This window comes from Salmo salar, unplaced genomic scaffold (genome assembly GCF_905237065.1).
Source record: "Salmo salar unplaced genomic scaffold, Ssal_v3.1, whole genome shotgun sequence".
In the NCBI taxonomy this organism is placed as follows: domain Eukaryota; kingdom Metazoa; phylum Chordata; class Actinopteri; order Salmoniformes; family Salmonidae; genus Salmo; species Salmo salar.
In genome coordinates this window covers 55,001-67,989 of record NW_025548357.1, presented here as the reverse complement: position 1 = coordinate 67,989, position 12,989 = coordinate 55,001, and the positions used below count along the sequence as shown (strand labels likewise).

At 48.8% G+C, this 12,989-nt stretch overlaps 1 protein-coding gene across 1 annotated transcript; it reads right to left on the bottom strand.

The window, feature by feature from the left end:
- Window positions 1-2,857: 2,857 nt before the first annotated feature.
- On the bottom strand, window positions 2,858-8,418 carry LOC123732928 (cell wall protein DAN4; the record flags this gene model as incomplete). Its single annotated transcript, XM_045712246.1, has 10 exons — window positions 2,858-3,353; window positions 3,639-3,772; window positions 4,001-4,059; window positions 4,889-5,211; window positions 5,324-5,457; window positions 5,686-5,744; window positions 6,540-6,862; window positions 6,975-7,108; window positions 7,323-7,381; window positions 8,071-8,418. Coding segments are annotated over 10 exons (1,677 nt in total), but the record flags the coding sequence as incomplete, so codon positions are not given.
- Between the last annotated feature and the right edge of the window lie 4,571 nt (window positions 8,419-12,989).

The following is a 12,989-nucleotide window of genomic DNA, read 5'->3' as shown; positions in this document are numbered from 1 at the left end:
TTTCTTTCTTTCTTTCTTTCTTTCTTTCTTTCTTTCTTTCTTTCTTTCTTTCTTTCTTTCTTTCTTTCTTTCTTTCTTTCTTTCTTTCTTTCTTTCTTTCTTTCTTTCTTTCTTTCTTTCTTTCTTTCTTTCTTTCTCTCTCTCTCGGAGGACCTGAGCCCCAGGACCATGCCTCAGGACTACCTGGCATGATGACTATTTGCTGTCCCCAGTCCACCTGGCCGTGCTGCTGCTCCAGTTTCAACTGTTCTGCCAGCGGCTATGGAACCCTGACCTGTTCACCGGACGTGCTACCTGTCCCAGACCTGCTGTCCCAGACCTGCTGGAACCCTGACCTGTTCACCGGACGTGCAACCTGTCCCAAACCTGCTGTTTTCAACTCTCTAGAGACAGCAGGAGCGGTAGAGATACTCTCAAACATTGGCTATGAAAAAGCCAACTGACACTTACTCTTGAGTTGCTGACTTGTTGCACCCTTGACAACTACTATGATCATTATTATTTGACCATGCTGGTCATTTATGAACATTTGAACATCTTGGCCATGTTCTGTTATAACCTCCACCCGGCACAACCAGAAGAGGACTGGCCACCCCTCATAGCCTGGTTCCTCTCTAGGTTTCTTCCTAGGTTTTGGCCTTTCTATGGAGTTTTTCCTAGCCACCGTGCTTCTACACCTGCATTGCTTGCTGTTTGGGGTTTTAGGCTGGGTTTCTGTACAGCACTTTGAGATATCAGCTGATGTAAGAAGGGCTTTATAAATACGTTTGATTTGAATTTGATACCCCTATAAGGATGTTAGACCAACTTATTGAGATGTACCCCTAGAAGGATATTAGACTACACTATTGAGATGTACCCCTAGAAGGATATTAGACCACACTATTGAGATGCACCCCTAGAAGGATATTAGACCACACTATTGAGATGCACCCCTAGAAGGATATTAAACCAAACTATTGAGATGTACCCCTTGAAGGATATTAGACTACACTATTGAGATGCACCCCTAGAAGGATATTAGACCACACTATTGAGATCTACCCCTAGAAGGATATTAGACTACACTATTGAGATGCACCCCTAGAAGGATATTAGACCAAACTATTGAGATTTACCCCTAGAATGATTTTGACATGTCATTATATTCCAACACTAATGAAAGAAATGTCATATCTATATTCTTGAGTGTTATGTAATATATTAGATTTATTAATAACAAGACAAGTACAAACCAGGTGAGGCTCTACAACAGTTTTAAAACATTGTAGTGGTCCACATTTTCAGTGATATGCCCAAAATAACTCAAAGTAAATATCATCCCGGTCCTGGTGAATTTAAATTTAAATATAGTTAATAATTAAAGAGGGAACTATGATCAAATAAAACATTTAAAAATTAAAAAATTGTACAATAGGAAAGTTGTTGTTTCTTTTAGTTATTTTCAGTATAAAAATTTGACGGATAAATAGTGTGCAAGTGTGAATACATCATGAATTGATGTCTGTGAGAGCCTATAAGTGTTAAATAATAGTAACTTGAAATAATAGTAATAATAATAATACTAATAATAATAATAATTATAATAATAATAATAGTAATTTGAAATAATAGTAATAATAATAATAATAACTATAATAATAATAATAAAATTAATAATAATAATTATAATAATAATAATGATAACTTGAAAGATACGGGCCTAGTTTCCATCCAATCAGCTGTTTACCAGCGATAGCCGACAGCTAGTGTTTGGCAACTTGTTCTCAACTAGCCTACCTGGTTAAATAAATATAACATTAATAAATAAATAACATGTCGGAGGTGTAACTGATCCAAATCAGCTGTCAAATCGGTAAGCAGCAGCTCTTGTCATGAAAAGTACACCGTCCCTACTTGCGTTACAAGTTCACAATGAGGAAATTGTGTAGGTTATATAGAAAATATTGACGCTCAATTTTGTAAAATCATTATAATGATTATCATTATCAACCTAATCGAGGTGTTGATTACATCTCACATTCCAGTGTTCCAACAAGGCTGCATGGGATTTCTGTTAATGCTTCTTCGTGCAGCCAATGTCCGCTTTAGGTATATTCCCAGGAACAGATTGTGGATTTTTTATTTAACTAGGCAAGTCAGTTAAGAACAAATTCAATTTTTCAATGACGGTCTAGGAACAGTGGGGTTAACTGCCTTGTTCAGCGGCAGAACGACAGAGTTTTACCTTGTCAGCTCGGGGATTCAATCTAGCAACCTTTCGGTTAACTAGTCCAATGCTCTAACCACTAGGCTACCTGCCGCCTCACCCCAAATTGACAGCTCTAATGCAGTTCCACCTACGACACCGTCAAAACAACCGGCTATTCGGACGTCATTTAGCAGTAGAACAGATGGAATCTAGCCCAAGGTATATGCATTTAAACTTGTCACATGTTAGTATTGGTGTGTAAAAAAAAAAATCTGTAAAAAAACAAACAAAATATCCCTTTATTAATAATATAATAATAATAATAATATCCATTTGTTAATAATATAATAATAATATTAATGAACAAAAACTATAAGAATTCTTAAAGTATTTCACAAATATCATACATGACATAAAAAAGTACATTTAGTTTTGTTTTTGTTTGTGTATGAATGTAGGGTAATGTACATATCTAATTTTGCCAAATAACATGGTGAAAATGTGTTGTGTACTCTCATGCTTAAGCAGGTAATTCATCTTAAAGCTAGAATCCTTAACTGAAACAATAACACATTCACACCTGCTCTCTGTTTTTGGTAATACGAATGTGACCACTCTCAAATTCATAGACAGAGCTATGGTTGCAAGGACTGACCATACATGATATCAGAATTATAGTTTTAATAATGTTTTAAAGCTATACAGTGTTTGTTTGCATTGTTTAGAAACATTGGAGTAAAACAAGCTTATATTTTGGGTTCTGATGGGGTACGACAGTTGAGCTAAACTCATGAGGCATTCATATGTTACATTCTTCTAGAATCAATGGGTAGATATAATTAATTTATTGGTCAAAAAATGGGTGTAGCAACTAAGGATTCTAGCTTTAAGGCTGTATCTATGAGAGCTGGGAAACCATTGATTGGTTAAACCAATGCCAGAGCAGCTATGTCCCAGGCTATTGGTTAGCCAGCAGCTAGCAGAGCCACAGCAGCTATGCCCCAGGCTATTAGCTAGCCTAGCAGCTAGCAGAGCCACAGCAGCTATGCCCCAGGCTATTAGCTAGCCAACAGCTGTACCATTAACAGAGCCAAACTGAGAGGCAAGGCAGCCAGAGTGAAGGCAGTGGGTCGGGGAGCACTTCCTGATGTGGTTGATGACCCTGAAAAAGTAGGAAAAACAGAGAAATTGTTCAGTTAATTACAAAAGTGGATTGTCTTTTCATGTTTCTGTTCAAATGTTGACTTTGCTCTTATAGATGTGTATGGTGACAGTGAAACAGGGGCGGACTGGGACCAGAAATTGGCCCTGGCATTTTTAACATATTGGCTCATTTTCCCCCAAATTATTAGCCAGATAATTATAATTTTTACCCCCCCCCGAAAAAAACATGATCATTTGCCCAAAATGCCAGATGGCCAGTCCGCCCCTGGAGATGAATACTTACCAACACTGATGCTGCCTGGTAGAATGTTCAGGGAGGTGGAACTGTTGGTGAGAATTGTCTGTGCGCTGCTTGAGCTGGGAACCGAAGACTGCTTGTCGAACACGAGGGTCATGTCGGTAACTACAGATCCACTCCTACTCAGGAGAAGGAGAGAAAATGGACAACCCTCAGAAATCATCATCATCATCACCAGAATCGTCAAAGTTTTCAAGTTTTAATGTCATGTGACCAAGTGCAGTGAAATGCCTTTTCTTGCAAGCATTAAACCCAACAATGCAGTAATCAATATCAATGTAGTAGTACAAATAACACAAGGTAGAACAGAAACCTAGTCAATCAGTAATGAGAATTCATACACTTACCTGAATGAGTTGACAATGGAACGACGGAAGCCTGGGGTCTTAGCATAAGCCTTGTTCACCTGCGTTGAAAGATAGGATGATCAAAGGATCAATGAAAACAGGGCCCTTGACGGCATTAACAGAAGCTTTGGTTTAATTCTTTCATAGTAAATAGACCTCTCAATAGTATCCTTTTGACTTGGCATGTACGGCTCACTGATGATAGGGTTTTACAGGAGGCATGTACGGCTCACTGATGATAGGGGTTTACAGGAGGCATGTACGGCTCACTGATGATAGGGGTTTACAGGAGGCATGTACAGGCTCACTGATGATAGGGGTTTACAGGAGGATTGTACAAGTCTAAAAGGGACACTTACATTTATGTATGTAACCTTTATTTAACTAGGCAAGTCAGTTAAGAACAAACTCTTATTTACATTGACGGCCTACCCCCCCCAACCAAACCCTAACCAGGACGACACTGGGCCAATTGTGCACCGCCCTATGGGACTCCCAATCAGGGCCGGTTACGATACAGCCTGGAATCGAACCAGCGTCTGTAGTGACGCCTCTAGCACTGAGATGCAGTGCCTTAGACCGCTGTGATATAGACTGGAATCGAACCAGGGTCTGTAGTGGCGCCTCTAGCACTGAGATGCAGTGCCTTAGACCGCTGTGATACAGCCCGGAATGGAACCAGGGTCTGTAGTGACGCCTCTAGCACTGAGATGCAGTGCCTTAGACCGCTGCCCTATGATTGTCCCAAAAATGGATTGTCGTAAAAAGTAAAACAAGTGTCAAACAGCCTTCCTCCCAAGGAGGTTTCTGTGTGAGAATTGCCAGAACAATCTGAGCTACCAAAAATGTTTTCCACCTACGCTGGCGTGGAATTGCCCTGATACTTACTTCAGATTGCACTTTGAAAGCCAGAGTCTTGAACTCTGAAGAGGACGGGTTGGAAAGATTTGAGTTGAACGGCTGGTCGAGACTGAACCGAAGACTCAGGATTCCTTCACTAGAAGATGGAGGGTCAGTTGATGCGACAGCAGGAGTGGTGGTGGTAACAGCTGCTGCAGGAGTGGTGGTTGTGACAGCTGCTGCAGGAGTGGTGGTTGTGACAGCTGCTGCAGGAGTGGTGGTGGTGACAGCTGCTGCAGGAGTGGTGGTGGTAACAGCTGCTGCAGGAGTGGTGGTGGTAACAGCTGCTGCAGGAGTGGTTGTGGCAACATCTGCAAAAAAAAACACATTAAACAGGGCCACTGGAATGAAAATGGACCAGCCCATCTGGTCATTTGCCCAAAATGCCAGATGGCCAGTCCGCCTCTGGAGATGAATACTTACCAACACTGATACTGCCTGGTAGAATGTTCAGGGAGGTGGAACTGTTGGTGAGAATTGTCTGTGCGTTGCTTGAGCTGGGAACCGAAGACTGCTTGTCGAACACGAGGGTCATGTCGGTAACTACAGATCCATTCCTACTCAGGAGAAGGAGAGAAAATGCACAACCCTCAGAAATCATCATCATCATCACCAGAATCGTCAAAGTTTTCAAGTTTTAATGTCATGTGCCCAAGTGCAGTGAAATGGCTTTTCTTGCAAGCATTAAACCCAACAATGCAGTAATCAATATCAATGTAGTAGTACAAATAACACAAGGTAGAACAGAAACCTAGTCAATCAGTAATGAGAATTCATACACTTACCTGAATGAGTTGACAATAGAACGATTGAATCCTGGCGTCCCAGCATAAACCTTGTTCACCTGCGTTGAAAGATAGGATGATCAAAGGTTCAATGAAAACAGGGCCCTTGACGGCATTAACAGAAGCTTTGGTTTAATTCTTTCATAGTAAATAGACCTCTCAATAGTATCCTTTTGACTTGGCATGTACGGCTCACTGATGATAGGGGGTTTACAGGAGGCATGTACGGCTCACTGATGATAGGGGGTTTACAGGAGGCTTGTACAGGCTCACTGATGATAGGGTTTTACAGGAGGATTGTACAAGTCTAAAAGGGACACTTACATTTATGAATGTAACCTTTATTTAACTAGGCAAGTCAGTTTTAAGAACAAACTCTTATTTACATTGATGGCCTACCCCCCCAACCAAACCCTAACCAGGACGACGCTGGGCCAATTGTGCACCGCCCTATGGGACTCCCAATCAGGGCCGGTTACGATACAGCCTGGAATCGAACCAGGGTCTGTAGTGACTCCTCTAGCATTGAGATGCAGTGCCTTAGACCGCTGTGATATAGACTGGAATCGAACCAGGGTCTGTAGTGGCGCCTCTAGCACTGAGATGCAGTGCCTTAGACCGCTGTGATACAGCCCGGAATCGAACCAGGGTCTGTAGTGGCGCCTCTAGCACTGAGATGCTGTGCCTTAGACCGCTGCCCTATGATTTTCCCAAAAATGGATTGTCGTAAAAAGTAAAACAAGTGTCAAACAGCCTTCCTCCCAAGGAGGTTTCTGTGTGAGAATTTCCAGAACAATCTGAGCTACCAAAAATGTTTTCCACCTACGCTGGCATGGAAATGCCCTGATACTTACGTTAGTGACCACGTTGGCAGACAGAGTCTTGAACTCTGAAGATGACCGGTTGGAAAGATTTGAGTTGAATGGCTGGTGGAGACTGAACCGAAGACCCAGGGTTCCTTCACTAGAAGATGGAGGGTCAGTTGATGCGACAGCAGGAGTGGTGGTGGTGACAGCTGCTGCAGGAGTGGTGGTTGTGACAGCTGCTGCAGGAGTGGTGGTTGTGACAGCTGCTGCAGGAGTGGTGGTGGTGACAGCTGCTGCAGGAGTGGTGGTGGTAACAGCTGCTGCAGGAGTGGTGGTGGTAACAGCTGCTGCAGGAGTGGTTGTGGCAACATCTGCAAAAAAAAACACATTAAACAGGGCCACTGGAATGAAAATGGACCAGCCCATCTGGTCATTTGCCCAAAATGCCAGATGGCCAGTCCGCCTCTGGAGATGAATACTTACCAACCCTGATGCTGCCTGGTAGAATGTTCAGGGAGGTGGAACTGTTGGTGAGAATTGTCTGTGCGTTGCTTGAGCTGGGAACCGAAGTCTGCTTGTCGAACACGAGGGTCATGTCAGTAACTACAGATCCACTGCTACTCAGGAGAAGGAGAGAAAATGGACAACCTTCAGAAATCATCATCACCAGAATCGTCCAAGTTTTAATGTCATGTGCCCAAGTGCATTGAAATGCCTTTTCTAGCAAGCTTTAAACCCAACAATGCAGTAATCAATATCAATGTAGTAGTACAAATAACATAAGGTAGAACAGAAACCTAGTCAATCAGTAATGAGAATTCATACACTTACCTGAATGAGTTGACAATAGAACGATTGAAGCCTGGGGTCCCAGCATAAGCCTTGTTCACCTGCGTTGAAAGATAGGATGATCAAAGGTTCAATGAAAACAGGGCCCTTGACGGCATTAACAGAAGCTTTGGTTTAATTCTTTCATAGTAAATAGACCTCTCAATAGTACCCTTTTTACGACATGGCATGTACAGGCTCACTGATGATAGGGGTTTACAGGAGGCATGTACAGGCTCACTGATGATAAGGGGTTTACAGGAGGATTGTACAAGTCTAAAAGGGACACTTACATTTATGTATTGAACCTTTATTTAACTAGGTAAGTCAGTTAAGAACAAATTCTTATTTACATTGATGGCCTACCCCCCCAACCAAACCCTAACCAGGACGACACTGGGACAATTGTGCACCGCCCTATGGGACTCCCAATCAGGGCCGGTTGTGATACAGCCTGGAATCGAACCAGCGTCTGTAGTGACGCCTCTAGCACTGAGATGCAGTGCCTTAGACCACTGTGATACAGCCTGGAATCGAACCAGGGTCTGTAGTGACGCCTCTAGCACTGAGATGCAGTGCCTTAGAGCGCTGCCCTACGATTTCCCCCAAAAACGGTTTGTCATACAAAAATAAAACATGTGTCAAACAGCCTTCCTCCCAATTAAGTTTCAGTCTGAGAATTTCCAGATCAATCTGAGCTACCAGAAATAATTTCCTACCTACGCTGGCATGGAAATGCCCTGATACTTACTTCAGATTGCACTTTGAAAGCCAGAGTCTTGAACTCTGAAGAGGACGGGTTGGAAAGATTTGAGTTGAACGTCTGGTTGAGACTGAACTGAAGACCCAGGGTTCCTTCACTAGAAGATGGAGGGTCAGTTGATGCGACAGCAGGAGTGGTGGTGGTGGTGGTAACAGCTGCTGCAGGAGTGGTGGTTGTGACAGCTGCTGCAGGAGTAGTGGTTGTGACAGCTGCTGCAGGAGTGGTGGTGGTGACAGCTGCTGCAGGAGTGATGGTGGTAACAGCTGCTGCAGGAGTGGTGGTGGTGACAGCTGCTGCAGGAGTGGTGGTGGTGACAGCTGCTGCAGGAGTAGTGGTGGTGACAGCTGCTGCAGGAGTGGTGGTGGTGACAGCTGCTGCAGGAGTGGTGGTGGTGGTGACAGCTGCTGCAGGAGTGGTGGTGGTAACAGCTGCTGCAGGAGTGGTGGTGGAAACAGCTGCTGCAGGAGTGGTGGTGGTGACAGCTGCTACAGGAGTGGTGGTGGTAACAGCTGCTGCAGGAGTGATGGTGGTAACAGCTGCTGCAGGAGTAGTGGTGGTAACAGCTGCTGCAGGAGTAGTGGTGGTGACAGCTGCTGCAGGAGTGGTGGTGGTGGTGACAGCTGCTGCAGGAGTTGTGGTGACAGCTGCTGCAGGAGTTGTGGTGGTGACAGCTGCAGCAGGAGTGGTGGTGGTAACAGCTGCTGCAGGAGTGGTGGTGGTAACAGCTGCTGCAGGAGTGGTGGTGGAAACAGCTGCTGCAGGAGTGGTGGTGGTGACAGCTGCTACAGGAGTGGTGGTGGTAACAGCTGCTGCAGGAGTGGTGGTGGTAACAGCTGCTGCAGGAGTGGTGGTGGTAACTGCTGCTGCAGGAGTGGTGGTGGTGACAGCTGCTGCAGGAGTGGTGGTGGTGACAGCTGCTGCAGGAGTAGTGGTGGTGACAGCTGCTGCAGGAGTGGTGGTGGTGACAGCTGCTGCAGGAGTAGTGGTGGTGACAGCTGCTGCAGGAGTGGTGGTGGTAACAGCTGCTGCAGGAGTGGTGGTGGTAACAGCTGCTGCAGGAGTGGTGGTGGAAACAGCTGCTGCAGGAGTGGTGGTGGTGACAGCTGCTACAGGAGTGGTGGTGGTAACAGCTGCTGCAGGAGTGGTGGTGGTAACAGCTGCTGCAGGAGTAGTGGTGGTGACAGCTGCTGCAGGAGTAGTGTTGGTGACAGCTGCTGTAGGAGTGGTGGTGGTGACAGCTGCTGCAGGAGTTGTGGTGACAGCTGCAGCAGGAGTTGTGGTGGTGACAGCTGCAGCAGGAGTGGTGGTGGTAACAGCTGCTGCAGGAGTAGTGGTGGTGACAGCTGCTGCAGGAGTGGTGGTGGTGACAGCTGCTGCAGGAGTGGTGGTGGTAACTGCTGCTGCAGGAGTGGTGATGGTGACAGCTGCTGCAGGAGTGGTGGTGGTGACAGCTGCTGCAGGAGTAGTGGTGGTGACAGCTGCTGCAGGAGTGGTGGTGGTGACAGCTGCTGCAGGAGTAGTGGTGGTGACAGCTGCTGCAGGAGTTTTGGTGGTAACAGCTGCTGCAGGAGTGGTGGTGGTAACAGCTGCTGCAGGAGTGGTGGTGGAAACAGCTGCTGCAGGAGTGGTGGTGGTGACAGCTGCTACAGGAGTGGTGGTGGTAACAGCTGCTGCAGGAGTGGTGGTGGTAACAGCTGCTGCAGGAGTAGTGGTGGTGACAGCTGCTGCAGGAGTGGTGGTGGTGACAGCTGCTGCAGGAGTTGTGGTGACAGCTGCTGCAGGTGTTGTGGTGGTGACAGCTGCAGCAGGAGTGGTGGTGGTAACAGCTGCTGCAGGAGTGGTGGTGGTAACAGCTGCTGCAGGAGTGGTGGTGGTAACTGCTGCTGCAGGAGTGGTGGTGGTGACAGCTGCTGCAGGAGTGGTGGTGGTGACAGCTGCTGCAGGAGTAGTGGTGGTGACAGCTGCTGCAGGAGTGGTGGTGGTGACAGCTGCTGCAGGAGTAGTGGTGGTGACCGCTGCTGCAGGAGTAGTGGTGGTGACAGCTGCTGCAGGAGAGGTGGTGGTGACAGCTGCTGCAGGAGTGGTGGTGGTGACAGCTGCTGCAGGAGTAGTGGTGGTGACAGCTGCTGCAGGTGTGGTGGTGACAGCTGCTGCAGGTGCGGTGGTGACAGCTGCTGCAGGAGTGGTGGTGGTAACAGCTGCTGCAGGAGTAGTGGTGGTAACAGCTGCTGCAGGAGTAGTGGTGGTGACAGCTGCTGCAGGAGTGATGGTGGTAACAGCTGCTGCAGGAGTGGTGGTGGTAACAGCTGCTGCAGGAGTGGTGGTGGTAACAGCTTCTGCAGGAGTGGTGGTGGTAACAGCTGCTGCAGGAGTGGTGGTGGAAACAGCTGCTGCAGGAGTGGTGGTGGTGAGAGCTGCTACAGGAGTGGTGGTGGTAACAGCTGCTGCAGGAGTGGTGGTGGTAACAGCTGCTGCAGGAGTAGTGGTGGTGACAGCTGCTGCAGGAGTGGTGGTGATGACAGCTGCTGCAGGAGTTGTGGTGACAGCTGCTGCAGGAGTGGTGGTGGTGACAGCTGCTGCAGGAGTGGTGGTGGTAACAGCTGCTGCAGGAGTGGTGGTGGTAACAGCTGCTGCAGGACTGGTGGTGGTGACAGCTGCTGCAGGAGTTGTGGTGGTAACAGCTGCTGCAGGAGTGGTGGTGGTAACAGCTGCTGCAGGAGTAGTGGTGGTGACAGCTGCTGCAGGAGTGGTGGTGGTGACAGCTGCTGCAGGAGTTGTGGTGACAGCTGCTGCAGGATTGGTGGTGGTGACAGCTGCTGAAGGAGTGGTGGTGGTGACAGCTGCAGCAGGAGTGGTGGTGGTAACAGCTGCTGCAGGAGTGGTGGTGGTAACAGCTGCTGCATGAGTGGTGGTGGTGACAGCTGCTGCAGGAGTTGTGGTGGTAATAGCTGCAACAGGAATGGTGGTGGTAACAGCTGCTGCAGGAGTGGTGGTGGTGACAGCTGCTGCAGGAGTGGTGGTGGTAACAGCTGCTGCAGGAGTGGTGGTGGTGACAGCTGCTGCAGGAGTGGTGGTGGTGACAGCTGCTGCAGGAGTGGTGGTGGTAACAGCTGCTGCAGGAGTTGTGGTGGTAACAGCTGCTGCAGGAGTGGTGGTGTTGACAGCTGCTGCAGGAGTGGTGGTTGTGACAGCTGCTGCAGGAGTGGTGGTTGTGACAGCTGCTGCAGGAGTGGTGGTGGTAACAGCTGCTGCAGGAGTTGTGGTGGTAACAGCTGCTGCAGGAGTGGTGGTGGTGACAGCTGCTGCAGGAGTGGTGGTGGTGACAGCTGCTGCAGGAGTGGTGGTGATAACAGCTGCTGCAGGAGTGGTGGTGGTAACAGCTGCTGCAGGAGTGGTGGTGGTGACAGCTGCTGCAGGAGTGGTGGTGGTGACAGTTGCTGCAGGAGTGGTGGTGGTGACAGCTGCTGCAGGAGTAGTGGTGGTGACAGCTGCTGCAGGAGTGGTGGTGGTGACAGCTGCTGCAGGAGTAGTGGTGGTGACAGCTGCTGCAGGAGTGGTGGTGGTGACAGCTGCTGCAGGAGTGGTGGTGGTGACAGCTGCTGCAGGAGTGGTGGTGGTGACAGCTGCTGCAGGAGTAGTGGTGGTGACAGCTGCTGCAGGAGTAGTGGTGGTGACAGCTGCTGCAGGTGTGGTGGTGACAGCTGCTGCAGGAGTGGTGGTGGTAACAGCTGCTGCAGGAGTGGTGGTGGTGACAGCTGCTGCAGGAGTTGTGGTGGTAACAGCTGCTGCAGGAGTGGTGGTGGTGACAGCTGCTGCAGGAGTGGTGGTTGTGCCAGCTGCTGCAGGAGTGGTGGTTGTGAAAGCTGCTGCAGGAGTGGTGGTGGTGACAGCTGCTGCAGGAGTGGTGGTGGTAACAGCTGCTGCAGGAGTTGTGGTGGTAACAGCTGCTGCAGGGATGGTGGTGGTGACAGCTGCTGCAGGAGTGGTGGTGGTGACAGCTGCTGCAGGAGTGGTGGTTGTGACAGCTGCTGCAGGAGTGGTGGTTGTGACAGCTGCTGCAGGAGTGGTGGTTGTGACAGCTGCTGCAGGAGTGGTGGTGGTGACAGCTGCTGCAGGAGTGGTGGTGGTGACAGCTGCTGCAGGAGTGGTGGTGGTGACGGCTGCTGCAGGAGTAGTGGTGGTGACAGCTGCTGCAGGATTGGTGGTGGAGACGGCTGCTGCAGGAGTAGTGGTGGTGACAGCTGCTGCAGGAGTGGTGGTGGTGACAGCTGCTGCAGGAGTTGTGGTGACAGCTGCTGCAGGAGTGGTGGTGGTGACAGCTGCTGCAGCTAGTTGTGGTGGTAACAGCTGCAACAGGAGTGGTGGTGGTAACAGCTGCTGCAGGAGTGGTGGTGGTGACAGCTGCTGCAGAAGTAGTGGTGGTGACAGCTGCTGCAGGAGTGGTGGTGGTGACAGCTGCTGCAGGAGTGGTGGTAACAGCTGATGCAGGAGAGGAGGTGGTGACAGCTGCTACAGGAGTGGTGGTGGTGACAGCTGCTGCAGGAGTGGTGGTGGTGACAGCTGCTGCAGGAGTGATGGTGGTAACAGCTGCTGCAGGAGTGATGGTGGTGACAGCTGCTGCAGGAGTGGTGGTGGTGACAGCTGCTGCAGGAGTGGTGGTGGTGACAGCTGCTGCAGGAGTGGTGGTGGTAACAGCTGCTGCAGGAGTTGTGGTGGTAACAGCTGCTGCAGGAGTGGTGGTTGTGACAGCTGCTGCAGGAGTGGTGGTTGTGACAGCTGCTGCAGGAGTGGTGGTGGTAACAGCTGCTGTAGGAGTTGTGGTGGTAACAGCTGCTGCAGGAGTGGTGGTGGTGACAGCTGCTGCAGGAGTGGTGGTGGTGACAGCTGCTGCAGGAATGGTGGTGATA